At 38.6% G+C, this 20,964-nt stretch overlaps 1 protein-coding gene across 1 annotated transcript in view; it reads left to right on the top strand.

The window, feature by feature from the left end:
* Positions 1-20,256, top strand: part of GNAI1 (G protein subunit alpha i1) — a 102,303-nt gene extending 82,047 nt beyond the window's left edge. Inside the window, exons 5-8 of the mRNA XM_052638549.1 lie at positions 1,962-2,090; positions 9,598-9,727; positions 10,783-10,936; positions 20,066-20,256. Of these exons, the coding sequence (XP_052494509.1) occupies positions 1,962-2,090; positions 9,598-9,727; positions 10,783-10,936; positions 20,066-20,256 (604 nt within the window). The remainder of the gene's footprint in view (positions 1-1,961; positions 2,091-9,597; positions 9,728-10,782; positions 10,937-20,065) is intronic.
* The last annotated feature ends 708 nt before the right edge of the window (positions 20,257-20,964 follow it).

Here is a 20,964-nt window from a genome sequence, read left to right as displayed (position 1 = left end):
TTCCAGAAGCTAGAGGAAAAAATTAGAAAAAAATTTTCTTAGTGCAAAACACAACTCTTGGTCCACAGTACTTGCTTTGGCACCACCAGAACCTACAGAAAGATCAAAGTGGAAATTACTTACGGTGAGTAACTTGCTCTGAGCTGAGCCCAGCAAGAGGAGCTATTTGAATAATTAAGGTGTGCTTCTCAGGGACAGTAGATTAAAGTTCACTTCCCCCTATCTTCCTCGATGGATGTCCCACTTCCCGCCAAGTATATTTGCCCAGACCCCCTGTCCTGTGCACAGTGCTTGGAGTCACTTTGGCTCTCCGTTATTTCATTACTAATAGTTCTGATCTTAAGATGGCCAAAATGGAGCCATTTTTCAAGAATGAAGGCAGTCATGAAACTCATTATTCTCCTTGGTAGTTATAAGGCATCTGATTTCTGAATTCTTGACTGGAGATAGAGGGTGCTGCCAAGTTGCCCAGTAAGACCACCTAAGCATCCATCTATGATAAATTTGTGATCTTTTAAAACAACTGGAGTTTTTCACAGTGCCCATTTTTCTTTTTTGTCTTGTTGAAATATAAATGTGCATTATTTTTAGAGGCTAATAGAACTATAGCAGTGTTAAGCAAATAAATGTTTATATGAGTAATCAGAACATAGTGTAAATAAGAACAGCTCATTATTTCAAAGGGACAGTTAGGAAACTCTTGTCATGGCCTATTTTAAGTCAGATTTTATTACAGTAAAGTGAGCTTTAATATATGTGGAACTAAAAACAGATAAAATAGGAGATTATCAACAATGCAGTAATACATTATTTTAAAATACAGATAAACTATCATCTCTGTGTATTCTAGTATCAACATCACATACATATACTTGTAACATTTTGATTACTAATTCAGCAGATGGCTTTCCAATTCCATCTCCACAAATCATATATTTATTGAGCTCCTTTTGTGGATAAGTCCCCATTCTGAATGGCTAAAGAACACTTTGAGAGGGCAGCATCAATTAAAGTTGCAAAAGTTGGTGCTTCTGTAATGAACCCTGAGGTATTTGCTAAATTATCTTGAACTGTTCCATTCTAGTATTAGAAAACACTGCAGTCATGCTCCCCACATTCAGGTGACCTTAGGATTAATTCCATGCATAGCCTAGTAGTGGACTTACGTTCCAAGATACAAGATGTGACTGTTCCTACCTCCTTACTACGCTTTTTCTGATGTGAATAACTTTCCCTTTTATCCATGTACCTCTCAGATTTCTGTTACACTCTTCACCTCACTCTCCAATAAGCCCTCTTCTTAACCACTCAGGTTCACCTTAATCTCTCTATACCTGTACTGTGTGTAACATTATTGATTCTACTGCATAGTTGGACACAAAAGAATTGCATAGTATGATACCACTACATTTTTATAGCACGACATATTCTGCATTATTGGCAGAGAGAGTTGAGTGAGTGGCTGAAACCAGAAATAAAATATGAAGGTTGATTCATAGAGCCAGTAAAATGTAGAGTACAGGAGCATGTGTAGTGTTTTTCTGTGTAAAACTTAAGGCTAGTTGAAAAGGAACAATACTGAATTCAGCCTTTGGCAAGGGGTTTCCTCACTACTTTCTCAAAAAGGAAGCCTTTCTACAATAACTCCTCAACAAAAAAATGTTTAGAAAATAAACACAGTGGTACATCAAAAAAACGTAATAAAGAGTTTTAAGAGACAAATTCATGGCTTGCAGTGAGTTCGGGTGCTTATGGAGTTTTGGGGCTGGAGAAGTATAAACATTTTCATTTCAGAGAGAGTTGTGTAAGATACAGATTTAAATTGGTCAAATTACATCATTACACAGAAATGCAAAAACTTGCAGTGATCTGTAGTACTTTATGCATCAAAATGTTTTGCTCTTTGATTTAGATGATCTTTATTGATAATGTTAACTATTAGCGTATTATTTATTTTTCAGCTATTTGAATGATTTGGACAGAATTGCACAACCAAATTATATTCCAACTCAACAAGATGTTCTCAGAACTCGAGTGAAAACCACAGGAATTGTTGAGACCCATTTTACTTTCAAAGATCTTCATTTTAAGTGAGTAGCTTCAAAGCATATAATATATGAATTCAGATATATAATACAAAATACAATGTTTAAGGGAAAAAGGTATAAAAAAGTTTAAAATTTAGAGTTGGAAATTACAAAAAAATGTTTTTCAGGTCCAAAGAGGGATATTTTTATTTAAGAAAAAGTAACCATGCAGATTTCTTATGCCTGTATTATTCACAGTGGCTTAAATAAAAATAGATTTTGGTTTTTATTTTTAAATATAAACTACTGCTCTAATACTGTATATTTTAGAAAAGTGTTGCCATCTATTTTTAGGTTTTACTGATAGAATATATGCTGATTTATGGAAATGTTTTTAAAAGCTACCTTTTAAAAATTTTTCACAAAGATTTTTACGCACACTTACATTTCTACTATTTCATGATGAAAAATGTTCGTTTAACTTACAGTGTATTATAACTTATTGAGGTCTGAACAGAGAAGCATTGAATGGTAGCCTATAGAATGAAAGGAATCCTGAAATTCATTTTGTCTTGTTTGCTCATTTTATAATGTACCAAGTTCAGGGAAGTTCAGTTAAACATTGAAAATTGTTACTTATTGAAAAAAGAAAAACAAAATGTGAGAAAAAGTGCTGAATTTTGCTCCAGTTAATTCCAGTGCTCTGAAACAGTATGGTAACAAATCAGAATTTCTGAAACTATCTTAAAAAGAGGTTTCTAGTCAGAGATTAAAAAGAAATATTCGTCAGCTCACCTCAAAGAAGCTCAATATTACACACCGTGGGGAGCACAGCTAAATATGCAACTATACCTCTGAGTCTCTCCATAAGTATTTTAAATATAATACATCTGTTACTAGCATTCATCACTACATTATCCCACATTCAGTGATTCATGTAATTGAGTTTTCCAGGAAATTAAAATTTAATTTCAGTTTTCCATGGCAGCTTCCCTCTCAGAAGCAAACACTACCTTGCTTTCTTAAACAGAGATACAGATCATAATTAGTTTATCTGAGCATGTAACTTTTGGTACTATAATATGGTACTGTTTTGTATTTGCTTGTAATTTTTTTCTCCTCTCCCTGCTGGTATTATCTTTTATTTACTGAAATCATTTGCCTTCTTTTAGTTTGCTTACTATTTGTAGAATATTACATAGCCAAACTCAGGAATATTAAAATAGCATTATTTTAAATCATCTGATTTGTCTTACTTGATTACTATTGCTGGATTTATTTTAAAATTATGAAATGATTTTAAGTATAAGGAAGTTCAGTGTTTGACTTGTAAGGTTTATTGCACTTTTTTAAAATCCTAGTACACCTTAAATTCTGATTAAAAAAAAAAAAATTCTTTTTAACCTTGCTTTACGACCGTATTTGGTAGCAATCTTAAATTATGTTCAGATCATCACTTTATTCTAACTGTGAAATCTGAGGAAAAAGTACCTGGGGTTAAGGTTACCAAATAAGGATTCTGGACTTGCCCTTGCTAGGTAAAGGCAAACGTGTTTAAGATTCTTAATAGATTGTTCCAGTCTTGCCCAGTGTCAGAGGTTTATACATAAAATGGGTTATTATCTGTGAAAGAAAAACATAGAGGTGACAGCTCTGTAAATGATGGGAAATGGCAAAGGTAAATATTACGTCAATTATTTGGTGCTTCAGGCAGTCTGTGTTAAATTCAGTCATGTTCTTGGGTAGATGCACTATAAATATTTACTTCCAGACCATACTCGCCACTTCCAGCCTAGATTTCCCAAAGTTGTCATTTCAGCATCAGGTAGGTTGTCTGTTCTCATGATCCTCCCAGGAACCTTGCTCTGTTTAGTCTTCTTGGGTGACGTAAAGTTTCACAGGATGTTTTTAGTCACTGTTTTCACTTGCTGACTTAAACATAGGTCTGTCAGGAACTTCAAATAAACTTTGTCTTATTTTGGATTTGAATTGTTAAATTACTATCATTGCTAACATATGGTTCCAAGTATGCTTTTTATATATTTAAGAGTCTCAGAAAAATGAAGACAAAAATGCGCTTAGAACAATTCTACTGGAAACTCCTGAGTGTGTTTTATTCTTTTGTGTGTTGTGTGGTATAAATTCATTGTCCAATTTTTTAACTGCTGATACAAAATTTGTTTCACTTGTTTTGTGGTATGGGAATTAACAAATTTAAAATGAGGCAACAAAGCATTATAACTTAGGAATATATACTGTCACCTCTGTGACCAGGCATTTATGGACAGTGTCTATGAGGATTATTTTGCTTTAAAGAATCAACAGTTTTATTGGTAGTTACATTTCTGTTGAAAATAGAATTTTCTAATAGAAGGGATACTTTATCATTGTAATATGTTTCTGTTCCTTTTCTATAGTCATGTAAATGTGCAGTTGGTTTTGGGGTGGAAAGTCATTTATGGGGTAGTGTTTATGTATAGTCAGTTAGCATTGCCCCAGTCTTGGTCACAGTGATAAAGTAACAGTCTTGAGAGTAAGTCAGCACAGTTCAGGATCTTCAGTACATTCCCTTCCATCTTCCCTCCCTCCCCCTGCTTCCCTAAAGAAAGAAATCTAAGAAAGCTCAATTTCACTCCCTGTTTAATACTAGTCAATAGTCTCTTCATATGAAGGAGAACATATTATAATCATTTTTTGTTTTGGGTTAAATGGAAATTCAGAATTTGAAGATAATTTTAATACATGTGTCAAACAATGAATAATGCTCTGTGTACAGTCTGATCCTTCGTTGTATTAGTTCTTAGTCATTTTTGCTCGAGTTAGGCCAGTGATTCTCAAAGTCCAGTCTGCAAATCAGCAGCATCAACATCACACATAACGTTTGAGAAGCACTGGCTTAAAGAGTCTTTGTTTATGTTAGGCTTTGCTGGTGGCTCAGATGGTAAAGAATCCACCTGCAATGCAGGGGATCCAGGTTTGATCCCTGGGTTGGGAAGATCCTCTGGGGAACAGAACGTCTACCCACTTCAGTATCCTTGCCTGGAGAATTCCCAAGGACAGAGAAGCTTGACAGGCTATAGTCCATAGGTTCACTTATGATCAATAATGAATGACCCTCATTCATTCATAAATTAAATTGAAGAGATTGTTTCTGTATTCATACTACTTATCAACTTAAAGCTCTTTTATATTTAACATTTGCAGAGCATAACTGGAAGGTCTGTATCTTTAACATGTTAAAATTAGTCTGTTATTGATCCATATATAATATTAGAGAATGCTCTAATTGCACTCTTTTTACATGTAGCTGTCCAGTTTTCCCAGCACCACTTTCTCCATTGTAGTTTCTTGCCTCCCTTATCTTAGATTAACTGACTGTAGGTGTGTGAGTTTATTGCTGGGCTTTCTGACCTAGTCCCTTGATCTGTATTTCCGTTCTTGACCCAGTATCATGCTATCATGGTATTTTGATTACTGAAGCTTTGTAGTATAGTCTGAAGTCAGGGAGTCTGACTCCTCCAGCCTCATTTTTCTTTCTCAAGATTACTTTGGCTATTTGGGATCTTTTGTGTTTCCATATAAATTTTAAAGTTTTTTAGCTCTAGTTTTGTGAAAAATAGCATTGGTAAACACTAGTCTATTACTGCTTAAAAGTGTTTTAAAATACTCTGTAGACACAGTTCATTATTTCATTCAAGAAATACTTATGCAGTACATTTGTTTGTCCAGTGGAGGCCAAAACAAAGTCTTTGTCTTTACATCATTGTAGGGTTGGGCGATGAGAGGAAATGAAATACATATTTAGTATTCAGAGGGTGGTAACTGCTATGATGAGAAAAGCAAGATGGCATATACTAGCTAGCTCCCTAAAGCTTCTGTAACAAATTACCACAAATTTGTGGCATAAAACAACAGACATTTATTCTGTGATAGTACTTGAAGCGAGAAATTAGTTTGTTAGCAGGATTATGCTCTTCCTGAAGGCTAAAAAAAAAAAATCTAATTCTCATCAAAATCACGTTTAATATCTGTATTTCTAACCAACCATATTTCAAGGTATTTTGGACTTTTTCTATCAAATTATTCAAAATTCTTCCAACCTTTCTCTACTACCCACATCCAAAGCCACATCCACAGGAGTATTTGATTTACTGCATCACCCAAACCTGGGTACTAAACATGTGTCACTTAGGGTTCTCGATGAAACAGCCTCTTCAGTTTAGTTCAGCTCAGCCGTGTCCGACTCTTTGCAACCCCATGAACCGCAGCACGCCAGGCCTCCCTGTCCATCACCAACTCCCAGAGTCTACCCAAACCCATGTCCATCGAGTCAGTGATGCCATCCAACCATCTCATCCTCGGTCGTCCCCTTCTCCTTCCACCCTCAATCTTTCCCAGGATCAGGGTCTTTTCCAATGAGTCAGCTCTTCGCATCAGGTGGTCAAAGTATTGGAGTTTCAGCTTCAACATCAGTCCTTCCAATGAACACCCAGGACTGGTCTCCTTTAGGATGGACTGGTTGGATCTCCTTGCAGTTCAAGGGACTCTCAAGAGTCTTCTCCAACACCACAGTTCAAAAGCATCAATTCTTCCACACTCAGCTTTCTTCACAGTCCAACTCTCACATCCATACATGACCACTGGAAGAACCATAGCCTTGACTAGACGGACCTTTTTTGGCAAAGTAATGTCTCTGCTTTTTAATATGTTGTCTAGGTTAGTCATAACTTTCCTTCTAAGGAGTAAGCGTCTTTTAATTTCATGGCTGCAGTCACCATCTGCAGTGATTTTGGAGCCCAGAAAAATAGTCAGCCACTGTTTCCCCATCTATCTGCCATGAAGTGATGGGACTGGATGCCATGATCTTAGTTTTCTGAATGTTGAGCTTTAAGCCAACTTTTTCACTCTCCTTTTTCACTTTCATCAAGAGGCTCTTTAGTTCTTCTTCACTTTCTGCCATAAGGGTGGTATCATCTGCATATCTGAGGTGATTGATATTTCTCCCGGCAATCTTGATTCCAGCTTGTGCTTCCTCCAGCCCAGCGTTTCTCATGATGTACTCTGCATAGAAGTTAAATAAGCAGGGTAACAATATACAGCCTTGACTTAGTCCTTTTCCTATTTGGAACCAGTCTGTTGTTCCATGTCCACTTCTAACTGTTGCTTCCTGACCTGCATACAGATTTCTCAAGAGGCAGTTCAGGTGCTCTGGTATTCCCATCTCTTTCAGAATGTTCCACAGTTTATTGTGATCCACACAGTCAAAGGCTTTGGCATAGTCAATAAAGCAGAAGTAGATGTTTTTCGGGAACTCTACTGCCTTTTCCATGATCCAGCAGTTGTTGGCAATTTGATCTCTGGTTCCTCTGCCTTTTCTAAACCCAGCTTGAACATCAGGAAGTTCACGGTTCACGTATTGCTGAAGCCTGGCTTGGAGAATTTTGAGCATTACTTTACTAGCATGTGAGATGAGTGCAATTGTGCAGTAGTTTGAGCATTCTTTGGCATTGCCTTTCTTTGGGATTAGACTGAAAACTGACCTTCTCCAGTCCTGTGGCCAGTGCTGAGTTTTCCATATTTGCTGGTATATTGAGTGCAGCACTTTCACAGCATCATCTTTCAGGATAGAAATAGCTCAACTGGAATTCCATCACCTCTACTAGCTTTGTTCATAGTGATGCTTTCTAAGGCCCACTTGACTTCACATTCCAGGATGTCTGGCTCTAGATGAGTGATCCCACCATCGTGATTATCTGGGTCATGAAGATCTTTTTGTACAGTTCTTCTGTGTGTTCTTCCCACCTCTTCTTAATATCTTCTGCTTCTCTTAGGTCCCTACCATTTCTGTCCTTTATTGAGCTCATCTTTGCATGAAATGTTCCCTTGGTATCTCTAATTTTCTTGAAGAGATCTCTAGTGTTTCCCATTCTATTGTTTTCCTCTATTTCTTTGCATTGATGGCTGAGGAAGGCTTTCTTATCTCTCCTTGCTATCAAGAACCTGGCTTACCTGACAGTGGGTGTTGGTTTGCAGTGCAGGACAGCAGGCTTAGGTAGATACTAATTTTGCAGTATTGAGGCAGAATTTTTTTCTTCTATGAAACTTCAGCTTTTGCCCTTAAGGCCTTTCAACTCAATATATGAGGTCTGCCCACATTATCAAGGATAAACTCCTTTAGTGAAAATCAACTGATTATAGATACTAAGCGTAACAATAAAATACCTTCACAGCAGCACCCAAATTAGTGCTTGATTAAGTAACTGCATATGCTAGCCTAGCCAAATTGATACATAAACCAACCATCAACAGAGGGAAAATGTGGGAGAGGGAGGGTTCTGTTGTTATTTTACATGGAGTGGTATATGACATATGATGAGAGAAGTTAGCTAAAATATATTATTTTTTTGGTAATGTAGTCTTCCAATTGTGTTCCTTGGCAGTTTAACAGATGGGTAATCATTTTAATTTCTTTTATTTTGCTTGATCTTCATTACCAGCTGTCCTTTTTGCATCTTACCCATTTTAATTTAGTGTGTAGTAGAATCATTTTGTTATATAGCATACTTAAACTTAATGAACAATTTACCAGGTAGACTAATAGAATACCACTTAAATGATGATAAAACTAACTAGTATTGTTACTTTTATATTGAGTACAAATCTGATGCACTTGGATTTGGTTTATAGGCCAGTGCTACTCTACTGGGAAAATTCGTTTTGCCTGAGAATTAAATAGGGACTATTTTAATTAGTGCAGTATCTAGATAAATGGAGTCTTTTAAAATGTACCAGTTTGCATAGTGTTTCTATTATGTAAGCAGCTATTTCTAGATTACATAATAATTTATGTGAATTTCAACTTTTGCTTAACTTATACTCTTAGAGGAGAAAGCAGAAAACATCATTATCTTTATATTGTTTGTGTTACTACATTGTATAGCAACTTAGAATAGAATGGTCTCCTATTGCATATCATGTAAAAACTCCTAGTATTCACACTATTCAGTAGGCCACCCATTTATCTCATCTCTTTTTTTCTGTACCTTGGTTTTATTTTTTGATTTAGGCAATCTGTTTGCCCCTATTTGAATATGACCCCTTTCTTACCTCTAATGGTTTCTCCTTTACGTTTAAGTCCTGCTATATTGCTTCAGAGAGAAAACATTTTGTAGTTGGACAAGGGGACCATGTTCTCTGCCTCTAATGTTCTGTGACTCTGGTGAATTGAATATACTCTATTATCTCTGCACTCTCTAGATATTTCCTGTGACTTCTCTGTTTAAAACACACAAATGAAGGGGCTGAACTATGTGTAATGTTCTTGTTCTAAGGTGGTCTCATATGTTAATGAATTTAGGTTTTTTTCTTTTTAAGGTATTTTGGGTTTTTTGTGTTTTATTGTGAGAGACCTTCCCTTCTAGCAGACTTTTTCTCCCTTAAAGTCCTTTTCTCCTTACCTTCCATCCCACATTGTCCATGCGATTTGGAGCTTTCTTGTTGATTTTTTTATAGAACTCCTTGGTGTGTCTGAGCATTCAGGGTGATGTCAAACTCATTTCTCCTCTTACAGAATGTTTGATGTGGGAGGACAGAGATCTGAGCGGAAGAAATGGATTCATTGCTTCGAAGGAGTGACCGCCATCATCTTCTGTGTGGCGCTGAGTGACTATGACCTGGTTCTAGCTGAAGATGAAGAAATGGCAAGTAGAACCTCTTTTAAAGATTGAACATGGAATAGGAAGAGTTGGAGTCGTTGCCAAGAATTTTTCTAAGAAAACGTCTTGAGAAATTCTTGCTAATGCCTGAATAATGTGAAAGTTCAGGCACTTTTCTCTAACTTTTCTATTTAGTACATTTCCCTCTTAGTATGCAAAGAAGCATAGTTTTTATGATGGATCCTCATAAAAAGGAGAAGACAAAGAGTTCAACCCTCGATGCTTAACTAGGCATTTCTGAGATCTGGTATCTACATACTGAATAAAAATAAAGTTAGCTCCATTATAGTCCAAGGCTTATATTTCTTTCTTCTGCCAGCTTAGTAATCCCTGGGCTATATTATACTATATTATACTTCGTGGCTGTCATGTAATTGGCACATGTGTTTCAGTGTACCATTAATCTGGGGGAAATATTTTTAAATAGAAGAGCTATAAATGTTTCTTTTTTTTTTTTTTAAGGTAAGGTATATACAGTTACCGTTCAGTAGGTGTAACATACAGCATTCATTTCTGTCCTTCTGGTGCTCTATAATATATCAGTACCCTTTTTGAAACCACAAATACCAGAAGGGCAGGAAACAGGAATTGGAGGTTTCCTTCCTTCATACAGTATTATATAGGGTATTGGTCTAATTGTATTCAGCTTTTTCAGTTTATTAATCTTTAAAAACCTCTACTTACCTTTTAATGGAAACTTCAGTTCACTCAGTCATGATGAGGTCTCCTCTGAGATGTCTGCACTTGCCATTTCTAGATCACAAGCTCCTGCAGTACAGTGACACACCGCGGGCACTCAGCGAGTGCTGGATGGATGCAAAAGGGTGATGAGTGATGCAGATATTCATCTCGCCTAAAATCGTCACGTGTGCTTATTCTTAAATGGCATAAGTGTATTTTTGTGATAGGTTATCTATTTTTCAGCTGACTAAGCTCTATTGTACTGCCACACTTTTTTTTACCAGACACTCATTATTTTTTGAAAGTAATATTTCTCAGAATCTTTGCCCTTATGACACACTGGCTGTTTTCTATTATAGAACCGAATGCATGAAAGCATGAAGTTATTCGACAGCATATGTAACAACAAATGGTTTACAGATACATCTATTATACTTTTTCTGAACAAGAAGGATCTCTTTGAAGAAAAAATCAAGAAGAGCCCTCTCACTATATGCTATCCAGAATATGCAGGTATTTTACTTTCTCTGTCAACTCGTAGATTTCTAAGTGAAAGTTCCCCTGAGCCAAGATTTCAGTTGTTGATTTGAATCTCTTGGCTTAGTAGTTCTTAACCTCTAAGCAAAATTATTTAGCAAACTGCATTCAAGGCCAGCTTGCTTGGGCTAGCTCCTTGAGGTGTGGAGGATTAAAAATAACATTCGTTTTATGGAAAAGCTGTTAGATAATTTTCTATGGTGACCCTGAGTCTTTGCAAACGTAAGATACTGATTTGTTCATGCAGTTAACAGATCTTAGGTATTGTGTGATGCACAATAAATAAGACATGTCTCTGTTCACTGACTAATCTCTAAGACAGAGATACTCCTAAGGAAACAGATAATACAACAACAGTGCAGCATGTGGCTACAGAGGAAAGTGAACAGTAATTGTAAGGGGGGAAAGATGAGAAAGGAGTCTGAGGTAGCTAACTGCTCAGGGGAATGGGGGAAGGGTTCACAAGAAATCCAGGCTTTGGTAATGAGACCTTAAAGCTACTTCAATTTTACTGCTGTGGAAAACGGTCTGCTTTGAGAAGAGGAAAGCTGAGTTGCAGTCCTGGCTTTCCCATAATTTGCTCTTTGATCTTGAATGAGGCAGTTAATTTCCCTGTCTCAGTACTCCATCTGTGAAATCAAAAGTTAGGCAAAAACCCTGCTTTAGTTCTTTGGAACACTTCCCTGGCTGCTACTGGAAGTGGGCACAAGGAACACAGATATTCCACCCCTCGCCCCCCAGGTCCCCTCCACAGAGAGTCGAACGTGATAGAAAAAAACAACCCTTGCTCCATCCTAATTATTTTAAGAATTTTTTTCTTATAAACAAAATTTTAGTTTTGTGTTGAGTAAATGATACAAATATTTACTGCCTTTCCATGGGCAGTGTTAAAACTGTGTGCTATGGATGCTTATATCCCACTAACACAGGTGAGAGCAGTGGGAGGAATGAAGCGAGAGAGTCCCGAACTAGATCCAAGTCTGCTGACCTGCTGCGTCCGGAACATTAACAGTCAGAGTACATTTAATTACATTCTCACTGGAGGCAAAGCAGAGGGTTCTTCAATCAGTGTGACCCTACTGCCCTTTACTACAGCCCTCTTTGTAAATCACAGAGGTATCAGTTCAGTTCAGTCGCTCAGTCACGTCCGACTCTGCACCCATGGACTGCAGCATGCCAAGCCTCCCTGTCCATCACCAACTCCTGGATTTTACTCAAACTCATGTCCATTGAGTCGGTGAAGGCATCCAGCCACCATTAGGGTCTTTTCAAATGAGTCAGTTCTTTGCATCAGGTGGCCAAAGTATGGGAGCTTCAGCTTCAACATCAGTCCTTCCAGTGCATATTCAGGACTGATTTCCTTTAGGATGGACTTAGTTGGATCTTCTTGTAGTCCAGGGGACTCTAAAGAGTCTTCTCCAACACCACAGTTCAAAAGCAACAATTCTTCGGCACTCAGCTTTCTTTAGAGTCCAACTTTCACATCCATACACGACTATTGGAAAAACCACAGCCTTGACTAGATGGACCTTTGTTGGCAAAGTAATGTCTCTGCTTTTTAATATGCTGTGTAGGTTGGTCATAGCTTTTCTTCCAATGAGTAAGCGTCTTTTAATTTCATGGTTGCAGTCACCATCTGCAGTGATTTTGGAGCCAAAAAAAATAAAGTCAGCCACTGTTTCCCCATGTATTTGCCATGAAGTGATGGGACCAAATGCAATGATCTTAGTTTTCTGAATGTAGAGCTTTAAGCCAACTTTTTCACTCTCCTTTTTCACTTTCATCAAGAGGCTCTTTAGTTCTTCACTTTCTGCCATAAGGGTATTGTCATTTGCATATCTGAGGTGATTGATATTTCTCCCGGCAATCTTGATTCCAGCTTGTGCTTTTTTCAGCCCAGTGTTTCTCATGATGTACTCTGCATATAAGTTAAATAAGCAGGGTGACAATATACAGCCTTGACGTAGTCCTTTTCCTATTTGGAACCTGTCTGTTGTTCCATGTCCAGTTCTAACTGTTGCTTCCTGACCTGCATACAGATTTCTCAAGAGGCAGGGTAGCCTTTCCCTTCTCCAGGGAATCTTCCCAACCCAGGGATTGAACCCCAGGATTCCCACATTGCAGGTGAATTCTTTACCAGCTAAGCCACAAGGAAAGCCCACAGAGTTATACTTCAATTCAAACTAATTTCACAGAGTTAACTTGTTTTTAGTTTAATTTTTGAAAGTCTTAGTATCCTAAGTCACCTTACTCAAATATTTTTGAGTGCTTTATTGGGGATAGAATTATTAATAGTTCTGATTCCAAGATTGAAGATATCTAGAATCAAGGCAATTCAGTTTTGCCTTTACTTTAAGGTCATATTCATTTTCTGTAGTGAAGTAAAGGCTTCCCTGCTGGCTCAGCAGTAAAGAATCTGCGTGCAAATCCAGGAGATGTGGGTTTGATCCCTGGGTTGGGAAGATCACCTGGAGAAAAAAGTGGCAACCCACTCCAGTATTCTCACCTGGGAAATCCCATGGACAGAGGAGCTGGCAGAATATAGTCCATGGGGTTGGGAGAGTCAGACACAACTTACGGACTAAACAACAGCAACATTGTAAAGTAGACCTTGTGTCAGAGGACCCAAGTAAAAAAGTAAAAGTGTTAGTCACTCAGCTGTGTCTCTTTCGCGATCCCATGGACTATAGCCCACCAGGCTTCTCTGTCCATGGGATTCTCCAGACAAGAATACTGGAGAGCTTCCTGACCCAGAGGTTGAACCAGGTCTCCTGCATCACAGGCAGATTCTTTACTGTCTTAGCTACCAGGGAAAGTCCCAGAGAACCCAAATCACTCCTCAAATATTACATACCTACAGAGATTTTAGAGCCACCAAGAACATACTTGTGAGCTCTTTTTTTTTTTTTTTTTTGCCAGGCCAGGTATACATTTTTTTAAAGTTAGTAATAATCACTGATCTAAGATTCTTTTAGCAAAGAGTATTATAGAATTCTTGATTCACCTGATTCAGATTCTCTGATGCACCTTCAATTCTTAATTCCTGTTCTATACTGTTTGCTATAGAAGATGACATGTAGCCTGCAAACTCCTCACTTGGTTTATCTCCAACCTCCCTCTGCTCCTGTCTTCTCTTTTTATCTGTATGTTGGCATTTCACCAAATTCTGTCTGCAGTCTTATAATCTTCCAGCATTCTATTCTTTCATAGGCATATTTATTCTCAGCATGATACATTCTGTTGTCAACTCTAATTTCTCTGTGGAGACTCAGGCTTGCATTTCCAACTGCTTGCTGAGCAGATCTGTGTTTTTTAGCACTTGAGACTCAAATTGAACTCACGCTATTTTTTTTTCCAAATCACCTTTATCTCCCTTTGAATTGTAACACCAGCCTCCCATTCTCCAGTCTTGAGCCAGGCTATATCATCTGTAATAAACCTTTAGTCAAGACAGTTCTATTACATTAGAAACTAATGTCATCTTCCACCACTCCTTCCCTCAGTCAGTCATTCTTTACCAAAACTTAAAATCAGGTTTAATATTGTACTTACTAGTTCATTCATGTATCTTGTAGTTCTGTAGATTAAGTAATGTAACTAGTTACCCGGAATATATACAGCAGATTGAGAAATGCACACAGGGCAAGCTGTTTTCTCAAAACATATTTTTAAATTAGAGGTTGCATTAGCTTCTGTGAGTCAACAGGACATTATTTATTCCTTTATATTTCAGAGTGTACCAACCTTATTATGATTTAATAAACTAAAATTTAGTTTGTAGAGTATATGGCTATCTGCTATTGACTTGAGATAAAATGTAAACTTATTTTGACAACCTAGAGAAAATTTCCTAGAAACAATCAACCAAGTTTGAATCATTAAGAAATAGAAAATCTGAATAGACTGATTAGTAAAGAGTTCAATCTGTAATCAAAAACCTCCCAGTAAACAAAAGTTCATAACCTGATGGCCTTACTGGTGAATTCTGCCAAACACTCTGAGAAGCACTGCTAGTAATTCTTCTCTAACTCTTCCATCACTTATTTTACCAGGCCAGCGTTACCTGTCACCTAAACCAGGCAAATATGTCACAAGAAAATTCAGTTCAGTCGCTCAGTCATGTCCGACTCTTCGCGACCCCATGTACCACAGCACGCCAGGCCTCCCTGTCCATCACCAACTCCCGGAGTTCACTCAGACTCACCTCCATTGAGTGATGCCATCCAACCATGTCATCCCCTTCTCCTCCTGCCTTCAATCTCTCCCAGCATCAGGGTCTTTTCCAGTGAGTCAGCTCTTCACATCAGGTGGCCAAGGTATTGGAGCTTCAGCTTCAACATCAGTCCTTCCAATGAACACCCAGGACTGGTCTCCTTTAGGATGGACTGTTTGGATCTCCTTGCAGTCCAAGGGACTCTCAAGAGTCTTCTCCAACACCACAGTTCAAAAGCATCAATACTTCGGTGCTCAGCTTTCTTTACAATCCAACTCTCACATCCATACATGACTACTGGAAAAACCATAGCCTTGACTAGCTGGACCTTTGTTGACGAAGTAATGTCTCTGCTTTTTAACATGCTGTCTAGGTTGGTCATAACTTTCCTTCCAAGGATTAAGCATCTTTTAATTTCATGGCTGCAGTCAACCATCTGCAGTGATTTTGGAGCCCCCAAAAATAAAGTCAGGCACTGTTTCCACTGTTTCTCCCATCTATTTGCCATGAAGTGATGGGACCGGATGCCATAATCTTTGTTTTTTGAATGTTGAACTTTAAGCCAACTTTTTCACTTTCCTCTTTCACTTTCATCAAGCGGCTCTTTAGTTCTTCTTTACTTTCTGCCATAAGGGTGGTGTCATCTGCACATCTGAGGTTATTGTTATTTCTCCCAGCAATCTTGATTCCAGCTTGTGCTTCTTCCAGCCCAGTGTTTCTCATGATGTACTCTGCATATAACTTCAATAAGCAGGGTGACAGTATACAGCCTTGACTTAGTCCTTTTCCTATTTGGAACCAGTCTGTTGTTTCATGTCCAGTTCTAACTGTTGCTTCCTGACCTGCATACAGATTTCTCATGAGGTAGGTCAGGTGGTCTGGTATTCCATGCCCGACTAGAAGAATACCGTTAGAACGGTCCATGCTACCTACAGCTGTCTAAAAGACTCAGTGTAATCCATATCAAAATTCTAATTGCAGTTTTCACAGGAAGAATAAATAATCCTAATAATTTTAAGTCATAAAAGATTCCAAAAACTAAAGCAGTCTTTAAAAGGAACAACAAAGGTGGAAGCACCGTGTTCCCTGGTTTCCAACAGCTAGAGTAATCAAAACAAGTGTGGTGTTGGCATTAAAAACAGAACTGAGGAACAGAATAGAGAGCCCAGAAGTAAACCATGCATACATGATCAAGTAATTTATGACAGAGGACTCAAGAATACACAATGGGGAAAGAGCAGTCTCTTTAATAAATGTTAGGAAAACTGGACAGCCACATGCTAAGAATGAAACTGGACTGCTCTCTCTACTATACACAAAAATAAACCCAAATAAAGATCTGAGTGTAAGAAATGATAGACCTCCTAGAAGAAAACATAGGCAGTAAGCTGGACATCAGTCTTGACTGTAAACTTTTAGGTTTGACACAAAAAGCAAAAATAGACAAGTGGGACTACACCAACCTAAAAAGCTTCTGCATGGCAAAGGATATCATCAACAAAATAAAACTGCAGCCAAAGGAATGGGAGAAAATATTTGCAAACCATTTATCTGCCTAGGGGTTAACATTCAAAATGTCCTTTATTGAGCCCATCTTTGCATGAAATAGTCCCTTGGTATCTCTAATTTTCTTGAAGAGATCTCTAGTCTTTCCCATCCTGTTGTTTTCCTCTATTTCTTTGCACTGATCACTGAGGAGGGCTTTCTTATCTCTCCTTGCTGTTCTTTGGAACTCTGCATTCAAATGGTATATCTTTCCTTTTCTCCTTTGCTTTTCACTTCTCTTCTTTTCACAGCTATTTGTAAGGCCTCCTCAGACAGCCATTTTTCTTTTTTGCATTTGTTTTTCTTGGGGATGGTTTTGATCACTGACTCCTGTACATTATCACGAACCTCTGTCCATACTTAATCAGGCACTCTGTCTATCAGATCTAGTTCCTTAAATCTCTCACTTTCACTGTATAATCGTAAGGGATTGGATTTAGGTCATACCTGAATGTTCTAGTGTTTCCCTACTTTCTTCAGTTTAAGTCTGAATTTGGCAATAAGGAGTTCATGATCTGAACCACAGTCAGCTCCTGGTCTTGTTTTTGCTGACTGTATAGAGTTTCTCTATCTTTGGCTGCAAAGAATATAATCAGTCTGATTTCGGTGTTGACCATCTGGTGATGTCCATGAGTACAGTCTTCTCTTGTGTTGTTGGAAGAGGGTGTTTTCTATGACCAGTGCATTTTCTTGGCAAAACTCTATTAGTCTTTACCCTGCTTCATTCTGCATTCCAAGGCCAAATTTGCCTGTTACTCCAGGTGTTTCTTGACTTCCTACTTTTGCATTCCAGTCCCCTATAATGAAAAGGACATCTTTGGGTGTTAGTTCTAAAAGGTCTTGTAGATCTTCATAGAACCGTTCAGCTTCTTCAGCATTACTGGTCGGGGCATATTGGATTACTGTGATACTGAATGGTTTGCCTTGGAAACGAACAGAGATCATTCTGTCATTTTTGAGATAGCATCCAAGTACTGCATTTCGGACTCTCTTGTTAACTATGATGGCTACTCCATTTCTTCTAAGGGATTCTTGCCCACAGTAGTAGATATAGTGGTCATCTGAGTTAAATTCACCCATTCCAGTCCATTTTAGTTCACTGATTCCTAAAATGTTGACATTCAGTCATGCCATCTCTCCTGTTTGACCACTTACAATTTGCCTTGATTCATGGACCTGACATTCCACGTTCCTATGCAATATTGCTCTTTACAGCATTAATCTTGCTTACATCACCAGCCAAAGTACAACTGAATGTTGTTTTTGCTTTGGCTCCATTGTCTTCATTCTTTCTGGAGTTATTTCTCCGCTGATCTCCAGTAGCACACTGGGCACCTACCGACCTGGGGAGTTCATCTTTCAGTGTCCTATCTTTTTGCCTTTTCATACTGTTCATGGGGTTCTCAAGGCAAGAACACTGAAGTGGTTTGCCATTCCCTTCTCCAGTGGACCACATTCTGTCAGACCTCTCCACCATGATCTGTCTGTCTTGGGTGGCCCTACACGGAATGGCTCATAGTTTCATTGAGTTAGACAAGGCTCTGGTCCATTTGATTAGAGTGGTTAATTTTCTGTGATTGTGGTTTTCAGTCTGTCTGTCCTCTGATGGAGATGGATAAGAGGCTTATGGAAGCTTCATGATGCGAGAGACTGACTGGGGGGGAAACTGGGTCTTGTTCTGATGGGCGGGGCCATTCTCAGTAAATCTTTAATCCAATTTTCTATTGATGCCTGGTACTGTGTTCCCTCCCTGCTATTTACCTGGGGCCAAACTATGGTGGAGGTAATGAAGATAATGGCAACCTCTTTCAAAAGGTCCCATGCATGCACTGCTGCACTCAGTGCCCCCAACTCTGCAGCAGGCCACCGCCGACCCACGCCTCTGCTGGAGACTCCTGGACACTCACAGGCAAGCCTGGGTCAGTCTCCTGTGGGGTCACTGCTCCTTTCTCCTGGGTGCTGGTGCACAAGGTTCTGTTTGTGCCCTCCAAGAGTCTATCTCCCAGTCCTGTGTAAGTTCTGGCAGCTCTATGGTGCAGTTATTGGTGACCTCCTCCAGGAGGGCTTATGCCAACCCAAGTTTGCTGCACCCAGAGCCCCTGCCCCTGTGACAGTCCACTGCTGACTGTACCTCCACAGGAGATGCTCAAACACAGTTCTGTCTCAGTCTCTGTGGGGTCCTTGGGTCCTGGTGTCCACACAGTTTGTTTGAGCCCTCTTAGCATCTCTGGTGGGAATGGGGTTTAATTCTAAATGTGAATTCACTCCTCCTACCATCTTGCTGGGTCTTCTACTTTGCCCTTGGATGTGGGATATCCTCACAGCCTCTCGCCACTCCAGCGCCACACAGCCATTTCTGTAGCTCAGTGTGCTCAATAAAGGACAGAAGTGGTATGGACCTAACAGAAGCAGAAGATATTAAGAAGGGATGGCAAAAGTACACAGAAGAACTGTACAAAAAAGATCTTCATGACCCAGATAATCACGATGGTGTGATCACTCACCTAGAGCCAGACATCCTGGAATGTGAAGTCACATGAACGAAGGCATCACTATGAACACAGCCAGTGGAGGTGATAGTCTTTGGTCATCTGATGAAAGTGGCGGTCATTCTGTCATTCACTTTTTTGTAACCTCATAGCCATATACCACATTGTAGACCACTATACAGCTTTTGAATAAAAAACTGAGAGATAAATGCTAGTTAATGTATTGAATATATATAGGAAGTTGAATAAAAATAGCTTCCTTTGTGGCTCAGACAGTAAAGAATCCACCTGCAATGTGGGAAACCTGGGTTCGATCCCTGGGATGGGAAAATCCCCTGGAGAAGGAAATGGCAACCCACTCCAGTATTTTTGCCTGGAGAATTCCATGAACAGAGAGGAGCCTGGAGTCGCAAGGAGTCGGACAAGACTGAGCAACTAACACAAGACTTTGAATAAAAATATACCAGTCAGTACTCAGTCAGCATTTCTTGATCAGCCACTATAGGCTAGAAGTGTTACAGGAAGCCACATCAGACATTTGTGTAAGTTGTTTCCATGTTAGGATGTAGAGTGTAAGGGGTAAAAGCAAAAAGAGGCTCTGACACTTGGAGATTGGGGCAGGAACCAAGATCATGGGGTACACGGAATACCATGCTTTTGTTTTTTTTCTTTTTTTCTTTAAGGGTAACTTACAGTCATTAAAGGGTGATTAACATTGGGTATTTTTCACTTAAAGTTTATCTTATTCTCAAATGGCAAAGACAATTATGATGGAATCTACATATTTTATACCTATGAAACCTATTTCTGTATTTTAAGGTCCACGTTGCTTACGTTTCTCTCCATTTCCCTTCTCAGGCTCAAACACATATGAAGAGGCAGCTGCATATATTCAGTGTCAGTTTGAAGACCTCAATAAGAGAAAGGACACAAAGGAAATATACACCCACTTCACGTGTGCCACAGATACCAAGAACGTGCAGTTTGTCTTTGATGCCGTAACAGATGTCATCATAAAAAACAATCTAAAAGATTGTGGTCTCTTCTGAGTTTTGGCAGTAAATGGTAAAATGCATTTTCAAACCAAATGAGTACTTACATGTGGATCTCTCTAGACTAGAGTCTTGCAGCAACACAGAATGTAGTATATGGCAAGTGCATCTGGGACCTGACCAAAGCTGTTCTATTTGTTTTTTTAAACTGAAAGTAATGGAAGGACCTTTCTTAAGTGTGAGAGGTGGTCCTGCAGTGTGAAACTAAGGGCAGTGTTAAAGCTGGGCTCTAGTGTACTGATGACTTCTACATACGTGTAAATATGCAAATGTATGTATACATGTATTTATGACTTTAGTTTTCCACATTACTTTTAGGTATTTAGTAAGTGGCAACTTATAATTTTAGTGTGATGGCTTTGGAAATAACAGAACTATTAAGTACTTTGTACTGAATGACAGACTATTGTCATGTTTGCCAGTTCTAAACAGCTTTATTTATGTTCCTGTCCTATAAATTTTTAAGTACGATGATTAATATTAGGACACATTGCAGCTCTTGTCTTGATTATATGTAGTATACTTGTAATCATAAATGTTATTTGTACAAACATTGCACAGACTATTTTAATAACATGATTCGTTCTTTAAATTTATGTTTTTTTGAAATGTTCTTGAAGATGACTATACCTGCCTTTGGATCAGTTAAACATTGTATGCATTTCAGTTTTTCTTTTAAGGGTGCATGCTAATCTGGTTCTAAGT

Source organism: Budorcas taxicolor, chromosome 4 (assembly GCF_023091745.1).
Source record: "Budorcas taxicolor isolate Tak-1 chromosome 4, Takin1.1, whole genome shotgun sequence".
Lineage (NCBI taxonomy): Eukaryota > Metazoa > Chordata > Mammalia > Artiodactyla > Bovidae > Budorcas > Budorcas taxicolor.
This window is presented reverse-complemented; position numbering and strand designations above follow the sequence as displayed.